At 43.8% G+C, this 24,933-nt stretch overlaps 1 protein-coding gene across 4 annotated transcripts in view; it reads left to right on the forward strand.

Moving 5' to 3' along the window:
- FRMD4B (FERM domain containing 4B) overlaps nt 1-24,933 on the forward strand; it is a 320,241-nt gene that overhangs the window by 186,513 nt on the left and 108,795 nt on the right. For 3 of the 4 annotated variants that reach the window (XM_040628575.1, XM_040628574.1, XM_008703133.2), the window contains 2 exons: nt 20,335-20,400; nt 23,066-23,160. In XM_040628575.1, coding sequence (XP_040484509.1) covers nt 20,335-20,400; nt 23,066-23,160 — 161 coding nt within the window. Of the gene's footprint in view, nt 1-13,518; nt 13,623-20,334; nt 20,401-23,065; nt 23,161-24,933 lie in introns of those variants that run through there. The other variant, XM_008703131.2, reaches the window with a different exon arrangement.

A 24,933-nucleotide genomic window follows, 5' to 3' on the forward strand; every position in this document is an offset into this window, starting at 1 on the left:
TACCTGTGGCAGGTTCAGTAATCATCATCATCGTCCTCATCACCATCTTCATCCTCATCCTCATGGCTCACACTCACACTTTGTGGCAGGCCCTGTGGGGGGTGCTTTCCATGCCTTCTGGGGTTTCAGCCTCAAATCCATGAGGGAGGAAGGGAGGTGCTGTCACTACCCCTATGTTTCAGATGAAGGAACCGATTTACAGGGCTTCACGGACTGCCCAGCATCCCACCAGCAGTCAGGTCTTACAGCCCAGGTTGCCTGGTGTCGAAGTCCAAGCGTGCTTAACCCGTGTTACCTCCCTGCCTAGGGCACTGCCTATCAGACAGATGTGAAAACCATCCCAAGTTAATGATAGAACTGATTCTAAACTCAGGTTTTGCATTAAGTTTCCTTTTCTAGGCCAACAGTTAAATCTCATGGTAGAAAAGAGAAAGAAAGGGAACTGAATAGAACACCAGGGTCTGTCACCATGACCTGAAGCAGCCTTGTAAACACGTTACGGATTTACTAGCCCATAGAGATACTTTACGAGCCCACCAGCAGCCAAATTGGTGAACACTGGCAAAAATAGAGGGCTCTAAAGGGGGTGGGGAATCTGTATTTGGATACTAACCCTTGGGTGTTTTAAAGAGAGAGATAAGGGGCACACCAGAATGGTTTTAATAATTATTGGGTGTTTACTATGTCCCAAGCACTGTGCTAGGTTCTTTACGTGCATTCGTTCATTTGAGGCTCACTACAACTTTATGAAGTTGGTCTCAGTCGTATCTCCATGTCACAGATGCGAACCAGAGAACTTGTCTCTCTTTCTTCCATTTTTGCCTCTCATCGCCGTAATCTCATAATAACCAGATTTTTCTTTTATAGGTGTCCCCAGGTCATGTCTCCCCCACACCAAAAAGCCTCCGATAGCCTTCCCCTTCGTTTAAAATAAAGCCCATGCTCCTTACTACAGCCCACAATGAAGTAAATGACATAGCCCCGTGTTTCCCAGACTTCAGTATGCATCAGAGTGACCCGGAGGGCTCTGCTAAAACGGATGACTGAGCACCGCTCTGCATTTCTAGCAAGCGCTGGTGGGTAGGGAACACACTCTGAAGACCACTGATGAACCCGTTATTAACTCTGTGACCTTGTCTCCTGTCCTTTTCCTTTTGGCCACCCAGCTCCAGCCACACTTGCTGCCATTTTTTTTTCTTAAACTGTTGATTCTCAGGGGTGAGACTTCACTCCCAAGAGAGTGAAGCTTTGCTCTTGAGAGGCAAAAAAAAAAAAAAAAACCTTAGATATTATAATAATTTGTGGCCCTCCAAAGCTCAACTCCACCCAATAGGAATACAATGTATCTGTGATATTAAAATTTCATAGAGGAGGAGGGGATTGGGAGGGGAAATGTCTAGAGAGGCTCCTCAAAAGGGCAATAATGAAAAAAAGTTGTGCCGCATTTCTTAAACAAAGCATACTCCTGCCACAGAGCATTAGCATTTATTCGGCCCTCTGTCTGGAATGTTCTTTTCCCAGATATTCCCAAGGCTGACTCCTTATCATTCCCGTTTCAGATTCAGTATCATTTCCTCAAATAGCCCCTTCCTGACTACTCTTAAGTAATAACTTTCCTGCATCACATTCTTCTGTTTTCTTATTTTCTTGGTACTCGGCGTGATCTGAAAGCCTCTTGCGTACTGGTTGGTTTCCTTGTTGGTTGGCCGTCTCCTCTACTAGCGAGCCTGTAAGAAAGGAGCTCCTTGGCTGTGTCCCCTGCTGAATATCTCGAGTCTAAGATAAATTCTGGCACCTAACTAGAGCTTGATAAATATTTGTGAACGCATGAATGGATGGTAATCACACAGCTGGTAAAGCGGTCATGCTGAGATGTGAAGCCAGGCGTTCAGACCTCAGGCCTCTTGCGTAAGCACCCCTGAAACCCAAGGGTCGTTGAGTGAGGGCACGTCGCAGGCATGGTGCTGTCACAGTTTACTGGGTCTGGCAGAGCACCCCGCTCAACCTGTGTCATCTAACAGGCAGGGGGAAGAAAATTGTTGAATTCCAATCCTACCACTGAATTTTCTCCCATGGTTATCACAAGCAGGAGAAAAAGGGGGAGGAAAACCCACTAACTTGAGATGAGGAGATCAATGCGAAGGATTATAGATAATAGTATCCTCCCATTTTACAAATGAGAACACGGTGGCTCAAAAACGTTTCACCAAATGCCGGAGGCCCCAGAGCCAGGAATTAAAGAGGCTGTAAAGTGCACCATTTTCCTTTTCCCCCTCTGGGACCTCTCCTGGAGGCTGACACCCCTGCCCATAGATCCATCATCGTTAGAACGTCAGCCATACCCAGCAGCCCACTCGCCCCAGAGCATTTCCTGCATCCCAGGGAATCCTACCGGACACTGATGCGAAAAGATTTGCCCTCTCCGCCTCTGCCCTATCTTGATTTAGGAAAGCGGGAAGGTCACTTAAAATGACACATCTCATTATCTGTACATCAAAGAAAAATAATTTCTGGTCACTTCCATTATGGCATCATATTCATCTGTCCGATTCCCTTCCCACCAAACAAAAATGTGCAATTATTACTTTATCCCCGAGAGCCTGAGCCAGAGTAGGTGCTCAAAAAACATTCATTTGCTGTAAAGCAAACGAAATCAGCCAATGAATGAAGACAGCAAAATGGATAGTGTTTACACTTTGGTGGAAATTTGGTATTATATAATCAGAGGGAAGAAATGATAAAATAGAATACTATCCAATTACAGCGGAGGAAAAAAAGCCCCCATTGCCTTCCATGCAGTTTTTAAACTTTTTTTTTTTTTAAGATTTTATTTACTTAGAGAAAGAGCATGAGTGGAGGGAGGGGCAGAGGGAGAGGGAGAGAGAGAATCTCAAGCCGACTTCCCACCGATCCAGGAGCACCCCTCAAGGCTCGATCCCAGGACCCTGAGATCACGACCTGAGCCGCAATCAGGAGCTGGATGCTTAACCAACTGAGCCAGCCACGTGCCCCAGTGTAGGTTTTGTTAACAACTTTAACCACTGTGGTTGCAGAGGAAGGAGACCCGTATGAATTCGAGTAGGAACTAAGCAGACCGTCAATTGGCTGTAACACAGAAGTAACAGCATTGTAATGGAACAAAAGTTCTACAAATACTCCTAATTCCCAGCCACAATATTTGTGGAAATCAGATGGTGACTTCTGCAGACTCCCCACCTTCGGTCCTTGCCAGCCCCACAGGATCCACTTTTCTTGTTTAAATAAATCACTTCTCTTTGATAAAACTGCCCCTGCTGCAGTGCCTTAAACCCTCCAGGACTCAGAAGGTGTCAGTAGGTAGAATAATAGTTCCCAAGCCAGAAAAACCCGGACTTTGATCTCCAGGGCTGTTTTAAAATTCTCCAATTTTTTAAAAGTACATTTCTTTTCATTGACTTCAGTCTCATAACAGGCTTTGGGGACTGGCAGAGTGAGCCCAGGAGGCGTCCAGGACCTCGCTGATGGAGCATTGCTGATCCGCCAAAGCACCCCTGGGTTGGGAGAGCTATGTTCTCTTTAGAATTCTAATTTAATGTTAATGGAAGCCTTCCCACTATAAAATGCACAAGAGGAAGCATTGCATGCAGGACCTGCCTTGTATTTTAGTGGTTTTTTTTTTTTTCTAACTTTACTTCTGGGTGAATATTTTATAAGGGCCAGGAGATTGGGGCAGGAGAGAGCAGGAGCTCCAGTCTGGAGTCTCAGCTCTGTCTAGCTCTGCAACCACAGAGTAGTCATATCCCTTCTTTGGGCCTCAGTGGCCTCACCTAAAAATGGGGGTATGACACTCTGGCATGTTAAGATGTGTGAAGTTTAAAAGAACCAATAGAAGTGAAGGCACTTTGAAAGTTGAAAGCACTCTAGACAGGCAAGGTGATATTATTCCTAATTAGAACCTTCAGACCAACTCTGACCTTGCCCGAGCTTCCTGCTCCTTTCTCTACGGCAGAGTACAGGGGCAGAGCGGGACCTGCTCAGCACGGAAACACGGCCTTCGAGGACACCTGCTCTGAAGAAATGTGTAGCAATTGCTTCGTCTTTATTAATGAGAGGTATAATAATACCACTAAAAGTTGCGTGAACTCTGCTAAGCATGTTATGTACATTATCTCACGTGACCCACACGAACAGGGCCACACAGAAACAGAAGAGCAAAGCTGGGGCTGACACCCAAGTCTGTCTGACTCCAGAGCCTGTACTCTTGACCTTCACACTTCCGGAATAATATGCTATATTTGAAAAAGCAACACTAGCTGCTTCTTATGGAATGCTTACAACGCACAAGGCAAGAATACTCCCATTGCACAGCAGCTGCTTGGAGAGTGCAAGGGGCTTGCCCGAAGTTTCTAGCTAGTTAGAGGCAGAGTCAGGCTGAGACATCGTATCCATCTGACTACTGAGGGGCTGTTCCCTGCACCAAGTGGCTGGGTGGGCAAGCTGCACCCTGTGTTATCACCCCCCACTGCCCCGACTGTAACTGAAGAGGCACTAGGAATTCTGGAATTTAATGCTTTCCAAATGGGTTCGCAGAAGCCACCATCCAGGCCACTCTTTCCAGAAGTGCCCATGCTTTTTTAAATGACCCAACCCTTCACCGCCTTCAGAAAGATTATCCCAGAAAAGCAAGTCCAAGAAGCAATGCTGAGGCAGGGCCACAGGGGCAAATATTTGGTTCCCTGGATACAGCTGTGCGTAGTGGGTGAGATTTCCTCTCACAAGACTTGTCCCTTCTGCTGGAGGCAAGCGGAACCGAGAAGAAAACAGAGAGGCCGTACCAGTGGGGAGAAACTTGCCGACAGAGCATAATGACATATGCTCGGTTCTGCTTGTGAATGAAAAAGCTGGAAACATCTTTCACCTCTGCTTTAAGGTCACGGCGGCCTCCTGCCGCAGGGAGAAGAGTTCCATTGGTTTGAGAGATTCCAGAAGGATAACAAGATAGCAACACAGCTGGTTGGGATCTGGCAGTTAAAAGGCAAAGGAGTCACTCATTTGCCAGTGAGACCTTGACAGAAAGAGAGGGAGGGAGACAATTCAGAAGTGGAGAAGCAGACGGAAAGAAAGGGAAATTCACTCATTCCACACATATTTAGTAAGCCCCGCGGTGGGCTCGGCACTGTTGTAGGAGCTAGGAGAGCAGCAGTAAGTGAAACTTACATTCCAGTGGCAAAAGAACCAGGGAAAGCAAATGACAGTGAACGTTGTGACAGGAGCACTGCAGTCCTTGGTCGGCAGACCCTCAGCGGCAAGCCTGGTCACTGGGGATTTGGGGAAACATAATCATCAAGTAGAACAGTTACCTTCTATGTTGGCCTCTGTCTGCCAAGCTCGGTGCTCTGTGGGCAGGTATCATGAGTCCCATTGCCGGGAGGTGATCAGTAAGTCTTGGAAAAGTTAAGTAGGCTGAGCTTTGGATGCAATTCTGTCCGAATCCAAAGACTCGGCTGTTTCGTCTTCCATCCCCTGGTGTCTCAGTGGCCTCAGCAGCCCGACATCGGGCTCTGAACCTCATCCTTTCTCTGAGACCTCCCTCTCCCGCTGAACTTCTCCAGGGGTATGCTGATGCGCCTTTCACGAGCGCCTCTCTGGGGAAAACGGCACTGATGCGTAGCATTTGCCAATTTCTGTGGTGTGAAGACCCTCACACCTTGGCCGATCTCCTGTTACCACTGTAACCTCCCTGATTGGGAAGAGGTGAGCTGTAACATATCACCATTGGGTAGTCCCACTGTCACACTGACTCAGTAGACATATATAACCTCAAGAGCAAAGATAATAGTAAAACATAACCAAATAACTGGAAATGATGAGTTTTGAGCATTCATTACCTGTATTTTTTTTTTTAAGTAAACTCCAGACCAAGTATGGGGCTTGAACTCATGACCCTGAGATCAGGAGTCACGTGCTCCACCAACTAAGCCAGCCAGGTGCCCCTTAGTACCTGTATTTTTAATGTAATTTATTTCATTACTTTATTATTTCTTCATATTATTTCTTCCTTCTGTTCTTATTACTTCATTATTTAATTCATAAGTTGATATGCTGTAACTTTTAATATGGGGTCGTGCTTCACCACCAGCTTGAAAATGGGGCAGTAGACTCTCGTGAGTTTCCGAGACTCACCATTCTCTCTTTCAGAGGATTCTTTTCCCCTCGTTGTGTTTTCTGGTTCTGGCCCAGAAATTGTTTTTGGCTCCTTTTTCATATTTCCTTTGTCTCCTTGACCTGTAGCCTTCCGGTTTTGTTTTGTTTTGTTTTGTTTTCATCTTTGAAATCTGCATTAGCCTCAGAAAAAGATGTCATCCCATTTGATCCACTCAACCTGCATTAAGCGACCAAAAAGTTTCTTTACTAAGTATTAGAAACCTGTAGGTTGAGAAGAGAGTTTCTTCTGTGATGGTGAAATGTGTCCTGGACATTGACGATTAAGAAATTTTCTGTATTGTCCTACATGGGCTTGACTTTTCAGTTTTCACAGTTTGATAATGCTTTTCTAAATTCCCTACCCAGGGGCGCCTGGGTGGCACAGCGGTTAAGCGTCTGCCTTCAGCTCAGGGCGTGATCCCGGCGTTCTGGGATCGAGCCCCACATCAGGCTCCTCCGCTATGAGCCTGCTTCTTCCTCTCCCACTCCCTCTGCTTGTGTGCCCTCTCTCACTGGCTGTCTCTATCTCTGTCAAATGAATAAATAAAATCTTAAAAAAAAAATTAAAATTAAAAAATAAATAAATAAATAAATTCCCTACCCAAATGTGACATTTCTACCAACCCAGTAGCACTTTGGACCTAATACAATCTGTTTGTATTATTTATAAACTCCCTAAGGACTATTTCAGCTTCTACTTGTGCTGGGACCAACAAAGAGACTTTGAAAAGCATAAATCAGAGACATTCGAACAGGCATTGATGAAAAATGGAGATGTGAAAACTCTGACAATGAATGTGAACTCCAAAACAAATGTAAAGTTGATTTTGGTTTTCTAATTAATTTTTGTTCGGTTTTAGGTTTCCAGGGCAATATACGTGATTTATGTGCCCTGTGGATGGCTTACATTCAGCCCAGATTTCCAAATGTGCTGTACAGTGAATAAACAGTACCTAGAATATCTTTCAGTTACAAGGACTGCAGTTTATTTTTAAAATCCCTTCACCCAAGCTGCGCTTGTCTTAACTTTTAAGTTTTTGAAAGACGCAGTACGTTTGCTCATTCCTACAGGCTGTTTTTCACGGGAGAAGAGAAAACTGACAGTTGGCAAAGCAAAAAGTTTCCAAACCACAGCGTGTCTGCTACTTGCATAATCACCAAAGCCAAAATTTCCATCTTCTACAAGTTGACGGGAGAACTTCATTTCTGGTCAACCTGAGCTGAGACAAGAACTGAAATCACCCTCAGCCCATGGGCTGTGCTCTTGGCTTTTCTTGGTTACACTTTGTGACTTTTCCTGTTTATAATATCTGTGTCCTCCCGTTTTTTTCTTTTCTTTTTCGACTCAGTACTGTACCATGACGTCTAAAAATACAGCCTAACAACTGGTTTTAAGTAAAGAGGATGTTTCTTTCTGGAAAGGAACGGCAGATATATCCTGCACGGTTTTTTGAAAATAAACATTGGACAAACTCTCATCAGTGCCTAAGCTGAGTTTCTAATTGGAAAAGCACAAAGTATGTATAAAGACAATCCTGGTTTTTGCTGCAGCTTCTTCTCTGAAGATATGTCACCTGTTTTCCCCACCTGTCATTGGGTGAGCTCCTAGTTGAGTTTGGCTCAGGCCTTCATTAGCTAGGAAGCTTGGGTGAGTTATTCTCAACTTCTTGGGTCTCAGCCTTTTCATTGTAAAACCGAGGGCCCAAAATGCCTGCTTCACGGGGTGGTTATAAGAATTCAGCAGATGGGGCGCCTGGGTGGCTCAGTCGGTTAAGCGTCTGCCTTCAGCTCAGGTCATGATCCCAGGGTCCTGGGTTCGAGCCCCACATCGGGCTCCCTGCTCAGTGGAGAGCCTGCTTCTCCCTCTCCCTCTCCCTCTGCCCCTCCCCACTGCTTGTGCAGGCTCTATCAAATAAATAAATAAAATCTTTAAAAAAAAAGAATTCAGTGGATAAGATGTATGTCAAAGCATATGACGCAGACATAGCAGTCAGCAAGTTCAATTCTACTTCATGTTGGTGAGAACAAAAGGAGCCAACCTAAGACACAACCTGGTTGCAATCAGATAAGAAGACAGAGTTTATAAGCGTTTCCCCAGCTTGGGTAGCAGGGCAGTTAAAAATGGTGATTTTGAGTTTGTCTGTTGATTATCACTGAGAAATCAGAACGGCATTGATCCCCGTCTATTGGGTTGACCTCTCTTGCCAGGGTTTAACTGGTAGATTGATTTTCAACTCAAATTTGACAACTTGTCCTCTTAATAATCCAGGAGAACTTTTTTCTTGAGAAAAAATAATCATTTAACCACTTACGGTTAACACAATAGCATTCAACAGCTTACGGATCATTTCCACTAATCACAGTGCTCAGTGCACGAGGGTAAGAGTAAAGCTCATAATGTAAGCCAGGTGGGGCGCCGGGGTGGCACAGTCGTTAAACGTCTGCCTTGGGCTCAGAGGTGTGATCCCGGTGTTCCGGGATCGAGTCCCACATCCGGCTCCTCCGCTGGGAGCCTGCTTCTTCCTCTCCCACTCCCCTGCTGTGTTCCCTCTCTCGCTGGCTGTCTCTCTGTCACATAAATAAATAAAATCTTTAAAAATAATAATAATAATAATAATAATAATAATAATAATAATGTATGCCAGGCACTTAGAACAGACTCTAACGCCTGATCTATAAGTAGAGTGTATTACTGGTGGTATGATTATCATCTGTACTTTTGAAGTGGATTTTAGGTTCAATCCATATTAATACAAGAGACAAACAAAGCTAAATAAGATTGATTCTTAATGTTCTCATTTCCCAGGAGCAGAAACTGAGATTTAGAGGAATACCACAATATCAATGCATTACTCTTGGTTAAATGGCAGAGCTAAGACACAACCCAGGCCTCCTGATTCTTTTTTTTTTTTTTAAGATTTTATTTATTTATTTTAGAGAGAGAAAGTGAATGTGAGCAGGGGGAGGGGCAGAGGAAGAAGGAGAAAGAGAATCTTCAAGCAGACTCTGTGCTGAGCATGGAGCCCGAGCGGGGCTCGATCTCAGGACTCTGGGATCACAACCTGAGCCGAAACCAAGAGTCGGACGCTTAACCAACTGAGACCCCCAGGCGCCCGCCAGGCCTCCTGACTCTAAATCCTGGCGTACCTCACGGACACCAGGCCGGTGTCTCCCGATGGCCTTCAGCTCCAGATTTCTAAGTAGTTATGCTTCTTCTTTTCTTTCTTCCTTTGAAACCTGGCCTTTCTTTTCACCAGCCTTAAGAGATCAGGCTATCATCTGATAAGCGATTGTCTTTTATGAGAATGCCCTCCCCAGGGAGTGTCTGCCAAAGCTGACCGAAATCCCTGCCAGGTTGATGTTGGAGGGGCAGAAACGGCTGTCCACTGGCCAGCCTTTCTTGTTTGCTTTTCTCCCACCTCTGCCAGAAAGGAGCTTGCACTTGAATGCTAATGTCCAGAAAACAGGGTTATCCCTTCAATCTGTACTGGGAGCCCCTTCTCAAGAGCAATGGTCCAACATAAGTTCTATCAATTTCCTAATTTCTCACGCCTCCTGGGTGAGACATGCGTTTTGCAGAGGCTCAGAACTTAAGTCCCTTGCCAGTTGAGCTTTTTTAGAGCCTTTATTACCATCTGAAAATACTTGTTTGTTAGTCATTTCTTTTCTTCTCCTTACCTCTAGAGCAATTATTCTCAACCGGGGATGATTTTGTCCAAGAGACATCGGGCAATGTCTGGAGACCTGGGTGGGTGTCACAAGCAGGGGGGAGGTGTCACTGGCATCTAGTGGGTAGAAGCCAGGGAGGTTGCTCAACAGCCTACAGGGCACAGGACAGCCCCGCAGCAAAGAAGTATGTGGCCACAAACCTAGCGCCAAAGCTGGGCTACCCTGCTCGAGAACAAGCCTTGCTGATGTGTATGACTACCCCGAGCAGTGTTTGCGCTTGGAAAGTGCTTAGTGAATCCTGGTGGAGCAAATGAATGAAAACGCGTTTCAGAGCTTTCCCACACTGAGTTCATCGCACTGTGTTCTAGATTGCATCTTAAGCCCAGACCGTCGTAGAGTCAGATCCAGGAGGCCTGGATCTAAATGGATCTCAATGTCATCCTGCACCCAGAGTGTCCACGCAAGCGTGACCAGAGCCAGCAGCCCGAGAGGTGGGGATTAATTCCATCCTGATGTCCAATGAAAATCAATAGCAAACACATAGACACTGTTTTTAGCAACTGCCTGTGTTTCTTCCGTGCAGGGCCGGGAGGTAGCCAAGGAATGGAGATTGCAAAAACCTTGCTCCTCCCCTGGCCTTGCTGCCGCACAGTGACCTGAACCCAGAAACTCTGGTTTGGTGAATCTAGATGAGGCTTTTCCAGAACAATGTCTTCACCTGGTGGTCAGGCTGATATGGGAAATGCCTAAGTGGGGTGTTTGAATCTATCTGACCTAGGAGATAGGAAATACCTTAGAACAGAAGTAATACAATACAGCAGTGAAAGGCACAGACTCTGAGGTCACAGTGTCTGTGTTTCCACCTTCGGCGCCTCCTCCTCGCTCTGTGAACTTGCAGGGTGGAATCAGCCATTTACCTTCTCTGAGACTTGACTTTCTCATCCATAGAATGGAGCTAGTACTGGAATCTGCCTCATAGGCTTGTTATGAAAATGAATTTAGGGGCACCTGGCTGGCTCAGTCGGTGGAGCATGTGACTCTTGATCTCTGGGTGATGGGGTTCGAGCCCCATGTTGGGAGTAGAGATTACTAAAAGAATAAAATAAAATTAAATTAAATTAAAATAAAATAAAATAAAATAAAATAAAATAATTGAAAATGAATTTAAACAGCCCATGTAGGGGCACCTGGGTGGCTCAGTCAGTTAAGCATCTGCCTTCTGCTCAAGTCATGATCCCAGGTTCCTGAGATCAGTCCAGCATTGGGCTCCCTGCTCAGTGGGGAGTCTGCTTCTCCCTCTCCCCCTACCCCTCCCCTCTGCTCATGCTCTCTCTCGCTCACTCTCTCACACTCTCAAATAAGTAAATAAAATCTTTAAAAAAAAAAAAAACAGCCCATGTAAATATAAGAAAGGGCTTGGAATAGTGTCAGGCACATGGTCACTGGCCATTAATTATTGTTAACATTCTTTTCCTAAGTCAGATTACTCAAGTTACTCAATTTAGTCTTCAGGAAACTGAGTTCTGCCTTCTTTCTCACTGTCCCCACCCCGTCACATTTTCCTTTCTTCCTGTGCTTCTTCTATGCCACCTGCTCTCTCACGTGCTGTCTCTTTATTATCCTCCACTCCCAGTGAACCTGCAGCTGAAGGAACTGAGAGTCCACTCCAGGTCATAGCAATACGACCCAAGACAAGGGACCTAACCTCTCGACACTTCAGTTTTGTCATCTACAAAATCTAAACCGTAAAACTTCTTACCTCCTAGGGATGTAAGTAGGTGAAAAAAGATACTGCCCATGTGCTATGTGACATCCAGTGGTTACAGCTAGGAGAATCGTTCATTGATATGGGAAAAAGAGCTTCCCAATGATTGCACTTTGAGAGGGTAGACACCATCTTGAAACAGCTCGAGGGAAAATCACAGCTGACACAGTGTGGAGACATCTGTGTCAGTCTAGGCCATTCTCTGAACGGGAGCGTCAAAGCTCATATTCAGTCAACACCCAGATGATATAAAGGAGCCCTGTTCAACTGGGGTTGACATCATTGGGGCGAAATATAAAACTCCGTCCACTCAATAGATCCCAAAGTAAGAATGTCCTAGATACGCCCTTCTACCTCTCTCCAGTTCCTCCAGAATCTCTCATCTGATGAGTCTAATAGCACGCCTTGTTCTCCGGGTGGAAGGCTTGTTTGTGACATATGAGCCTGTCTGGGCCAAGGCTCAGGAGGTGTTTTAGAATATCCTCACTTTACCTTGTGCTTGTAAATGGAAATCATTTGTGAACTTATTTCATTGTTCACGGTGCTAGGTTCTGAGCAGTTAAGACTTTCCTTCACTCTGCAGATACTTATTTACCACTTTCTTACCCTGTGCCAGGCACTGTTCTAGGCCCTGGGGATACAGTGCTGAACAAATCAACGACTCTGTCATGAAATTTACGTTCTGATGGTGAAAGAGAGAGACAGATAAACAAAAACAAAACAACAGGGGTGCCTGGGTGGCTCAGTCATTAAGCGTCTGCCTTCAGCTCAGGGGGTGATCCCAGAGTCCTGGGATCGAGCCCCACATCAGGCTCCTCCACTGGGAGCCTGCTTCTCCCTCTCCCACTCCCCCTGCCTGTGTTCCCTCTCCCTGGCTGTCTCTCTCTCTGTGTCAAATAAATAAATAAAATCTTAAAAACAACAACAACAACAACAGCAAAAGGAATATTAGCCATGAAGAAAACAAAGCAGCACAAGAGGGAGAGTATCCAGACTCCACTGTAGTGACGTTTGATTTGAGATCTGAAAGATACAAAAGCGCCCAGTCATGCAGTGACCTGGGGAAACGGCATTCCAGAGGGAACAGCATATGCAAAATTTCAAAGGAGGAACAAACTTTTATTTTGAGGAAGAAAAGGAGGGCCAGTGCGGCTGGTGTGTTAAGGGAAAGGCGGATGGGTTCTAATTAAAACCAGAGCAGGTTATGTGGACACCGTTGGCAAGGGAAGGACTTAGATTTTCCCGAGGTTTGTGTGAGAAGCCATTTGGCAATTTTAAGCAGGAAAGTGAAGGGATTTCATCTGTATTTTAGAGATACTGCTCACATGGCCATGCAGAGATTGGGTCCTCACGGGACTCAAAAGCATGAAGCCGGGCTAGAGAGCCGATTTTGCACACATCCAGGCAAGGGATGGTGGGGAATTTGACTCTGGGTGGGTCACCCCACAAAAAATCCTGAGGAATCATTTTTATGAGGCAGGCCCTCTCATGCCAGGCTTTCAGAAAAGGTCAAAAGGGAACAAGAAAGAAGAAAGAAAAGAAAAAAAAAAAAAGCAGCTTGCCGCTTCCTTTACCAAGCTTTCATATTTCCTTGTTCCAAAGAACTACTAAAGCAAAACCAAAGAAGGCTGAGGTTCTGGTCTTTTTCTGTAGTTGTTATTTCCTGTTGCTTTTTAAGCTGACCCTGGTCATTAGGAACGGTCCCACACTGCCCTATCTGGACTTGCCTTTGGGTTTCTTACCAAGTCTGCCCCCGAATTGGGTACTGGAATTGGGTGTCTGGGGTGGGGTGTTTTCACACAGACTTGAACCCCACTATGGGTTACAGGTCAGGACGCTCCAAGAAGCCAGAGGTCTGGCCTGTGGCCGAGTCTCACTTCCCTCTGCTCTTCCTCATTTGACCAGCGACCAGATGGACAAGGTCCTTCCACCAGCACCCTGTGCTTAGTGTCTGAGGACCCACTCCACCAGCTGGGGAGCAAACGCAGGGCAGCCACAGACTGAGGTGGGAATTTTAATGCAACCTGCACTATTTTAACCTCTGCGTCCCTGGGGTTGAATGGGGGAGGAGGTGGCAGGAAAGGATTCGAGCCTGGGTGGGAGTTAAGTGAAATGTTCCAAAGAGATGATTTTTTTAAATGTTTTCTGTTCCACGTGAGGCATTGCTGCCCCTGGGGAAGAGTCGTACCTGAGACTGTTTGGACGGTCTCTGTGGGGTTCAAGTGACTCTGTGTAACATCATTTCACACACATACTGGGGAGAGAGTAGGGCCCACTATCCTTGTGTTTGCTTATGAAAAGAAAAGTGTACTTCCTTTGAGATTTCTTAAATGAAGTGTTGTGGCCTCATTCGGCAAATTAGTTTCTGTCTGGCATTAGGGGACTGAAGAGCTCATAGGAAGAGACAGACTCTTAAATCTTAAGGCAATTTGTTAATCAAAAGAGAGAGAGAGAGAAGACGCTTTGTAATGAGGTAGTGAAGAACACGGACTCAGGAGCTAGTCTGCCTAAGTTGGAATCCCAGCTCTACCTCTTACTAGCTGTGTGACCTTGGGCAAGTTCCTTGGCCTCTCTGTGCTTTGGTTTCCTCAATGTAAAGTGAAGAGGATAGAGCTGTTTACCTCATGGCATTAGATGAGTTGCCACATATTCAATACAGTGAATGTGCTCAATAAAATTTGTTGTTTATCTTATATTTTAAGGTGATTCTGTATTTCTAGATGTAATCATTGTGATCCATAAACAGTTCCCTCCAAATATAACTCCTGTCGTTGAAATTAGAACAGAAAGCATGGGTGGGAGTCATGTTTTAAATTAAATTAAAAATGCCTGCTTTTTTTTTCTTTTTGTTGTAACAGTTTTGTTTTTGTTTTTTTTTATTTAAAAAAAATCAGCCTGTTGAAAACAACAGCATTTGAATAAGACCGTTTCTTCCAGCCAAGTATCCTTGTGCACAGCACTTATGCTCCAGCCTGGAAGTCAGAATCCTGAGTTTTAATCCCAGGTCTCACATTAAGTAGCTGTGTGGTGTTGGACACATCCGTTCCTTCATTGCCCCATATCCCGAGTAAGCGGCGGTTATTAAATGCCTTCTGAGACTCTTTCTATTTGCAAGTTCTAAATTCTAGCTACTCCTAGTCAGCTGACATGACTTTTCATGTCTGCTTTCGGTGTTTTGTTTTCCCTCTTCTCGCCACTCACCCAGTCTGTTGAAAATGGGCTGCGTGGGAAGGCTCTCCCACAGTTTGTCACCATAGAGCCCATGGAATAGCAGGGGTCCCGCTAAGTGGTTAAGAGCTTGGGCTTTGGCTCTGAGTCCAGTTCTGCCATTTATGAATCTTGTTATTCACAATCCCTCTAACCTCGTTCACCTGTAATATGGGGAGATGACACTGCCTACCTCATGTGGGTATCACGAGGGTCGGATATGTGAAGGCATGAAAAGTGCTGAGTGCATTGCCTGGAATACAGAAAGGACGTGTTCGTGGTATTATCGGTGTTGTCATTAAAATGCCGAACCGGGGGACGCCTGGGTGGCTCAGTGGGTTAAGCGTCTGCCTTCAGCTCAGGTCATGATCCCAGGGTCCTGGGATGGAGCCCCGCATCGGGCTCCCTGCTCAGTGGGGACTCTGCTTCTCCCTCTGCCCCCCCTTTCCCGCACTGTGCACGAGCGCGCTCTCTCTCTCTCTCAAACAAATAAATAAAATCTTTAAAAAATAAAAACAAAATGTCAAACCGGGTGCCAAGCTTACAGAAGGCATGCAGGAGCTTGTGGTCCCCTCTCTCTTTTTACATCTGCCCCATCAGCTCTGGAGAACTTTCCTGCTCTGTGCTTATTAACTGGTTTGTTAACTCTACCTATCATTTATCTTCTTCAAAATGGGTTAGTAATCTTCCTCCCATTAGGAAGTTGTTGTGTTTTTTTTTTTCCAATAGGAGAATAAATGGACTATAGGAAGGTTTATTAGCTGTTTGTTAAGCTTCAAGCAAATAAGGAGTATAATTGTGCTTTGTGGAAGTGCTTTGTTTCACTCTCAGGGGTGTCAGATTGAAAGCTACCAGGACATGGCTTATGAAGCTCAGAAAGATTAAGTACCTTCTCCAAGGTAACACAGCTCGTAAGAGATAAAATATGATTTCAAGCCCAAGTCTGGCTTAGAACTCGTGCAAGTGACATCATTTCCCAAGCCTTGGTTTCCCGGTGCTTAAATTGAGGAAGGCCCCCCAAAACAAAACAAAAGCAATGAGAATGCCCCTTTCAGAGGCTTGCTGAGAGGTTGAAATACAAGATGTTAGTGAAGGTCAAGGGTCAAGCACTTGGCCTGGTGCACAGGAGGCCGTCCTTTGACATGGGTTTTGTCTCTTCCCTGGTACCAGGTGAACTTACATAGTGGTTTGCTTATTCTCATGACACGACTCCCAGGAACCTGGCAGATAATAACTTTGGGCGAGGCAAAAACCACAAACCTCATCTAAAGAGGGAGCTGCTGTGCCCCACCCTGGCCCAATGTTGCCATGGAGGAAATCCAGCCCAGTGTTTCCAGATCCTACCATCTCAATTTTTCTTAAGTGGCATCTTCTGATTTCTAATATCCACAAAAATGTATTCACAACAAAATACATCCACCACCATTCAATCTGTGATTTAATTAAGTGACAAGGACAGGCCTTTCTTTTTTTTTTTAATAATAATTTTTTATTATTTATGTTGGTCACCATACAGTATATCCTTAGTTTTTGATGTAAAGTTCCATGATTCGTTATTTGCATATAATACACAGTGCACCATGCAATACGTGCCCTCCTTAATACCCATCACTGGCCTATCCCAGTCCCCCACCCCCTCCCCTCTGAAGCCCTCAGTTTGTTTCCCAGAGTCCATAGTCTCTCATGGTTCATTCCCCCTTCTGTTTACCCCGCCTTCATTCTTCCCTTCCTTCTTCTACCGATCTTCCTGCTATTTCTTATGTTCCATAAATGAGTGAAACCATATGATAATTGTCTTTCTCTGCTTGACTTATTTCACTTAGCATAATCGCCTCCAGTCCCGTCCATGTTGCTGCAAATGTTGGGTAATCGTTCTTTCTGATGGCTGAGTAATATTCCATTGTATATATGGACCATATCTTCTTAATCCAGTCATCTGTTGAAGGGCATCTCGGCTCCTTCCACAATTTAGCTATTGTGGACAATGCTGCTATGAACATTGGATGCATATGAAGGGCAGGCCTTTCTATGCCTAGTGGTGATCAAATCAGTACTCTGGCCTCCCAGAGAAGCCATCCTCCCACAGAGGAAGGGGTTCGGCTAATACAGAGCACACATGTGCCAGCATGGGCTTAAAACTGTAGCATTTTTTCCCCTCCAGTTCACCTGCTCTGCCCTTCTCCTGCTTGTCCTGTGTGGGCTCTATCACTTCACATACTGAGATGTTTGTTCAGTTCTCCCTACCAAAAGTCAACCTTTCCCCCGGCTGTTGTATTTGTGGATGGCGCATGCGTGATTATGAGTGGATGACTTCACCATAATAATGACATCATTCTGGGGAGTCCATCCTTTGGAAACCTTTCACTCTGTTTTAGGTGTAGATATCCATGGTATCTGGGACCCTGGGGTGGCTCAGTTGACTAAGCATCTGACTCTTGGTTTCGGCTCAGGTCATGATCTTGGGGTCCTGGGATTGAGCACTGCGTGGGGCTCCGTGCGCATCAAGGAGTCTGCTTGAGATTTGCTCTCTTCCTCTCTCTCTGCCCCACCTCCCTCTAAAAAAATTTTTTTTAAAGACACCTGTGGTATCTTAGAAAGATGGTTTTAGTTGCAAGAAGCAGAAACCAACTCAAGTTAGTTTCAGAAAGAAAAAAAAAAAGTGGATTTACTAAAGGAATACAAGGGTGTTTCATGAACTAAAGAGCAAGAATTCAGCCAAACCAGTGGAAGTGACTACAAGTAACTAGAATAACATTAGGAACCTGACAGCAACTCTCTCAAGCTTTCCCTTTCAGGTTGCATGATTTCTCTTGCCTCTTTCCAGCTACTTGTGTCCTTCATTCTCTCTGCAGATGGCTTTCCTTTTTGTCCGCACAAGAGCACAGGAGAGCTGCCCCTATCCAACTGCTTTCTCATCCTCTCAGCCTCAATTCCAGATTCCCTGGACGGAGGATATGATTGGCTCAGCTTGAGTCAGGTGTCCATGCCCTCGTTCAATCAGCTGAAGCCTGAAGCGGAAGGGGTAGGACCAAGTTGTACAAACACGACCACCACTGCCAGTCTTTGTCCTGAGATGGGCAGACACACCGGAAAAACACTTACTGTTTAATTCTCTAGGGTAGGATGAGGTGTCGACAAAAGGAAAATCGGCAAGTCTGAGCGAAGTACGATGGAAAGGAAAAAAGATGCTTTTTAAAAATCAGGAAATAAATTCAAATTGGAATATGCAACAACAGAGTAACTTGAAATATTTTATGAGTTTTGACGTATTCCTTAATGGATTCATGTTGTGTCAGTTGGTCTTCTGAGTATTATTTTATTTTCTCTTACCATAGGACATGTATTTGGGGTTTCTTTGTGTGGGTTTTACAGCAGAAGTAAAGTGATTTGAACTGGCACATTAATTTCTTTTTTCCCATAGGACAGCATAGAAAAAAGTCGACTTTTTTGTTGTTGTTCAGTTAGACCTTAATTTAAATCTTGACTTGGCTTTTTTCTTGCTCAGATAACTCTGGATAAATTACTTTAAACTCTGTACCTCGGTTTCCTTGTCTGTAAAATGAGGATGTTGTATAGATTTTTTGTGGAGCTTTAACGAAATAATGTACATAGAGTGGCCAGCTTAGTACCTGGAACAAACAAATATTCGTTCCCTTTCTCCTGGCCACCAAAAGTGTGTATTGGACCTCAGCTTTGCCGAGTTAAGGACAAAATCAGGGGCCATGGGACAAAGTAAAGCTTGCTCACTCACTTCTTCACCCTACTTCAGTGGTTTCTATGGGCCACATCTCCGTAATACCGCGATCTAACCAACCGAGCTAGTTTTCAGAGTTTTAGAGCAGAGTTTTATCAAAAATGTAAATGCAAAATTAGTATTTTTCACACGGAAAACATCGCTTATCCCACTCTGAGCCTCCATTTCCCCATCTGTTAAATTGGAGATAGTAACAGCAGTCCCACAGGGTGACTGTGCAACTCAGAGATGATATCTATAAAACACCTGGAACAATACAGTCTATACCTGGTGCTTCGTAATGGAGTGATTACTCTTTAAATTGGGCTTATATGTATCTGAGTTTCCAGGTCTTACAGTTTGGTACAACAGCTGAGAGAGAAAATGCCACCCATCCTTTTTCAAGGTGACCCAGAAGTTCCTCATCCGTGGCAGAGTTGGGTATGCATTGTTCACCATGACGTTGCTTAGAGTAGCAAAGGACTGGAGGCCATCTCAGTGTGTCTCAGCAGGAGACTCTTTACATTATTACATGTCCACACAATTACTTGTTACTATAGAACATTTAAAAAGAATGCAGTTGGTCTATATGTGTTGACATTGGAAAGATCACCAAGGAATAGCCTAGTTCCATTTGAGTTGAAAAAGAAAAAAAATATATGTATACACACACACACACACACACACCATGTATGTGTGTCTGTATATACATATAGAATCACATACACAGACCCCATACATGTGGAGTCATATATAAAATTTCTGGATGGTTATATGCACACACACACACAAATATGAAGAATACTTGCTTCATTTGCAAAACAATATGGTCAATATAATAACATTGAAAAGCAAACCATTTAATATGAAATTTTTGAAAACATGTGCACGTATATATCTGAACATCCATGTAAAAACAGTCTGCGCTGATTCTCCTCAAACTGACAGGCGGTGATTTCTGCAGATAAATGATTTGGAGCATGAGTTAGTTAAGGGAGCTCTTTGTATTCTGTGCATTATTTAAATTTTTTACAAGGGACTGGGCTGGCTCAGTCAGTAGAGCATGTGACTCTTGATCTTGGGGTCGTGAGTTCAAGCCCCACGTTGGGCGCGGAGCCTACTGAAAAAATAAAATGAAATGAAATAAAAAATAAGTAAATAAATATTTTACAAAGAATATTTCCCAGTATTGCGGTTATAAGTGGTAAAAAGTAAATATAATTAGAAATTTATACTGATGTATATTGTTCTTAGCTATGTATCTTAACTGTTGTTAACTACAGTACTGATATACTATAAAGAGGACAGAAATTTCAAAGAGGGAGACTTTCAATTTTAACTCTAATGTCATAGGTTTTCCTTTATAATTATGCATGTATTATATTTATTAAAATACATCAATGAATATAGGCATTTTCATTTGAAAAATTCAATATAGAGTCGATGAAAAATATAGTAGGTTTTCTCCGGGAAGGAAACCAGCTTTTTGTAGTATAATCTTGTATGCATTATTATGGACATAATTTTTTCAACATATTGAGTTGTCTTTGCTTTTCATTCTTTTCGTCTTTGAAATCCAAGAACAAATTAATTCATTGATTAATGAATTCAAGAATTAAAGCCATATAAGTCTGTTTAGGATCAAGGCTGCTGAATAACTCAGCTGAAGCCATTTTTAGGCTGAGCACATCGCATGTAAACTAAACTGTAAATCAAGTTCAAGGGTCTGCTTGCCAGCTCCAGCCCTGATGTCGCTCTTGCTGTCTTGTCCCCACAGATGACAGAAGGCAGGCACTGCCAGGTACACCTCCTGGATGATCGGGGACTGGAGCTGCTGGTTCAGGTAGGTGTTGCCATGCAGAGACAGCTTGTACTGGTTCCCTCTGAGCCTCATGGCCTGGGGTCAGGCTGCTCGCTTATCTGTGCCAATGACTCGGGATTGTTTGAGGGGCAGAAGTAAAGCTTTTAAGTCAGACAACTCAGTCTACGTGTAAGAGTAGTTATAATCTGGGGACATGAATTTGAGACCCTTGGGTTCCGGTCTCAGCTCTGACACTCAGTGGCTTTGTGACCCCCAGGAAGTGACTTTGCTTCTCTGAACCTCTTGTTGGTAAACTGGACACCATAATGTTTCCCCGAAAGGGGGATTGTGAGCTGCAAATCCGCATCCTGCCACTTTCTTGCTACATGACACTGTCCACGTTAAATACCCGGCATCATCAGCTGTGAACTGGGATGGAGAAGGCTTGGTTTTCCTCACAGAATTATGACTAAAATCAAGCTAGATTATATATGTGAATGAAGTCTTTTTGTAAAATATATGGCGTATATGAGTGGTGGTGTTTTCATTGTTGATCCTTCTCTCTTTATTTACCCCACACTGTGGACCAAGGACCTTAGAAACTGTAGAAATCCCCTCCGATAGCCACAGCTGTAGCTACAGCTAGAACTCTCTCCTTTGACCAAACCTAAATTCTTCTGAGGCTCCTTTCTCATCCACTATGCACAGGCTTCAGTTAGAAAGAAAATAGTACAGTTGACACTGTTTCACCAGAATAGATCTCTTAGTCTAGATTTCTGCCTATTTCTTTCTTTCTTCTTCTTCTTTTTTTTTTAACCACGACCATTTTTCTTCCCCAACAGCAAACATCCAACTCTCAAAGCACCATAATGAGCCCTAAATTGTTTGGCTCTAAGTTCAGAAAGAACCCAGGCAAATGCCCTCCAGCATATCCCCCTTTCCTTCCCAAGTCCCTGCAAATCAGGTGTCCACTATCACTCTGGATGTCCCCCCTGATTGCAAACCATGCTCCTTGCCACCACGGCCAGTCCTTCTCAAGAGCTCATAGATTAGATCCTTCTTCTTTTTTTTTTTTTTTTTTTTTAATGATTTTTTATTATATTATGTTAGTCACCATACAGTACATCCCCAGTTTCCGATGTAAGGCTCGATGATTCATTAGTTGTGTATAACACCCAGTGCACCATGCAATACGTGCCCTCCTTACTACCCATCACCGGTCTATCCCATTCCCCCACCCCCCTCCTCTCTGAGGCCCTCAGTTTGTTTCTCAGAGTCCATAGTCTCTCATGCTTCATTCCCCCTTCTGATTACCCCCCCTTTCTTTATCCCTTTCTTCTCCTACCGATCTTCCTAGTTCTTATGTTCCATAGATGAAAGAAATCATATGATAATTTTCTTTCTCTGCTCGACTTATTTCACTTAGCATTATCTCCTCCAGTGCCGTCCATGTTGCAGCAAATGTTGAGAACTCGTTCTTTCTGATAGCTGAGTAATATTCCATTGTATATATGGACCACAACTTCTTAATCCAGTCATCTGTTGAAGGGCATCTCGGCTCCTTCCACGATTTAGCTATTGTGGATATTGCTGCTATGAACATTGGGGTACATATGGCCCTTCTCTTTACTACGTCTGTATCTTTGGGGTAAACACCCAGTAGTGCAATGGCTGGATCATAGGGTAGCTCAATTTTTAACTTTTTAAGGGACCTCCACACTGTTTTCCAGAGTGGCTGTACCAACTTGCATTCCCACCAACAATGTAGGAGGTATATCCTTCTTCTAACTAAGTGCTTGGTAAACACTGGTGACAATCATCTCTACAATGGGTAAAATCACTCCATCCCTAGAGAGAAATGAAAGGCTTAGGCTTTGGAATCAGACAGAACTGGGTTCAATTCCCTGCCCTTACTGACTGGAACATCAAGCAGGTGTTTAGCTACTCTTGACTTTGGTCCCCTAATCTCTAAAATGGCATTAAGAACTCCTATCTCATAGGCTCATTATAAGGACAAAATGAGACAATGGATAGAAGGAGCTCAGCACAGTAAATGGTAACCAGGAGTAGAGAAGTAGCTTTATCTGTGACCCCACAGCCTGGGGTCTTCAGCCTCTTCAGCCGGCCCTCACCAAGCGAAGTTAGTCCTACAGTCCACGTGGTGAGGTGTTGGTATTCTTTGTGTTGGTCACCAGCACCATACTACATATGAAAGAGGATTTTTCCAAAGTGCCGTCGCGCGAGTAAACACACTATGCCCTAGAGGAAAAAGTAAGGTACTGGACTGAATTGCAAAATACATGAAAATGATGATCTCATTGAGGTTCCTATTACAATTTCTTCTCCTTCCCAGTCTTTTGGAAAATGTATAGTCGATTATCATAAACAGCAAAAGAGGGGGGCAGATGTATTTAAAAACAAACAAACAGGGTTGCCTGAGTGGCTCAGTCAGTTAAGTGTCTGCCTTTAGATCGGGTCATGATCTCAGGATCCTGGGATCGAGTCCTGCATTGGGCTCCCTGCTCAGCGGGGAGCCTCTTTCTCCCTTTGCTTGCAGCTCCCCCTGCTTGTTCTCTCTCTCTCTCTCTGTCAAATAAATAAATAAAATCTCTTTAAAAATTTAAAAACGAACAAATGAACGAAAGCCGCTCTAAACCGTTTGGGCCAGAGAAGGGTGGTAGCTTCTGATCGCATTTTATTTTAACAGCCCAAACTTCTATCGAGAGAATTGCTGGACCTCGTGGCTTCCCATTTCAACCTGAAAGAAAAGGAGTACTTTGGAATAACATTTACAGATGACACGTGAGTGTTCTCATCATTTTCATTTACCTTTCATGTGGACTACATGCTTACTGTCATTCACATCAGCAGAAAAGGGCAGAAATGCTCCAAGAATTCGAATATGTCTTGCTTGGTTAAAGATTATCTAATATAAGATTTCTCTCCTAGGACTATTGCAAGGGAGAAGAAAAGGAATAGTGATCATTTTTAAACATCAAAATATTGTTCTAGTGTTTTAGAAATCTGTTATAATGGGGTTATTCTTAAGAGTCTATCTCCCCATTTTGTACTGTAGTTATGTATCGGTGATAGAATACTCGGTCGTCATTCACTCATATATTGAAACGAGTGTTGGTGGCAAGACACTTTAAAGGCAAATGTATGGCCCACCTGAAAAATATGTTTATTGTTTTAATACCGAATGAACTTTTGCACTTCGCCCTAGGTCATTTTAGTTACTTCCTTACTGTCTTTTTTTTTTTTTTATCTACTTAAATTTTTTATGCTGACTTGGACACGGTATATATTTATCAATGACTTAAATGCTTTCTGAAATGAAGCATGTGTATAACAATAAAATCATAAGAAGTTAAAACTCCATGTAAAAAAAATGTGTTTGGTCTTACCAATTCTTTCCTGTGTGCGTGTGGTGTGTGTGTGTGTGTGTGTGTGTGTGTGTTATGATAGTCCCAATTTGCCTGCGTTATTTGCAACCTGATAGATTATCAGAGGAATTTTTCCCTTTCGTGGAGATAATATCCAAAGAGTTCTTCAAATATTAAAATTCAAGAAAATGCATTCCAGACACAAAATATATTGGCCAACCGACCCAGCATTTTTCTGTAACTCTCCCAGTGTAAATATTTTTTCAGTTCTTTAGTTTAACCAGGCAGAAAATAATCTCAAGAAGGGGTTAATTTTTTTTTTCTTTTAACACCTAGATTCTGATTATTTCCAGCCTGAGTGGGCCACAAGCCTAGGACACGCCCAGGCTCAGGATACAGGCTGGGCAAAACCAGGCAACCACTTGTCAGGAGACAGAAAAACCAGAAAACTTTGATCCTAGACCCAGGATGCTTCCTGAATCGGAAGTACACTAGACAAAAGTATCCTAGGCATTGCCCGCCTCACTCTGATTCACAAGATTATCAGTTCGCCCAACAACTATTGGAGACCCTGTATGATCAGTCCTCTGCTGGGTGAAACAGGAAATGCAGACATTCATTGACCGCATGGTCTTAGCTGGAAACACAAGGCTGGTTCATGTAAATTAGAGACTAAACACACACACACACACCACACACACACACACACACACACACACACACAGGCTGCAAGCGATTGTACATGCAATAATTGCAAACAGTATAAGACATGAAACCTAAAAGACATAATGGCTAAGCTATATGGTTGAACTGTAAGTGCTATAAACACTGTAACTTAGGTCACATAGAATAGACGCCAAAAGCATGAATATTAATTTATTCATTCAACAAATATTTCTTGAGTGCTCACCAAATGCCAGGCATTGTTCTAGGTCCTAGAGATTTAGCTGTGCACGACAGAGATGAGGTTCTTGTTTTCACGAAGCTTATACTGCAGTGGTATGGTCTAGCAGAACAAGTGAATAAATAAGTGAGAAATTACTCGAAATGATAAGTGCTTAGAAGAACATGATCATGGCCATGATGAAGAAAAGTTGGGGCCCAGTGTTAGATAGGGTGGACAAGAAAGGCTTCTAGGAGGAACAAGTAATAAAAAGCAAGACCCAGTTCTGCAAAAGTAGAGGGAGGC

Source organism: Ursus maritimus, unplaced genomic scaffold, assembly GCF_017311325.1.
Source record: "Ursus maritimus isolate PB19 unplaced genomic scaffold, ASM1731132v1 scaffold_14, whole genome shotgun sequence".
NCBI classification, from domain to species: Eukaryota; Metazoa; Chordata; class Mammalia; order Carnivora; family Ursidae; genus Ursus; species Ursus maritimus.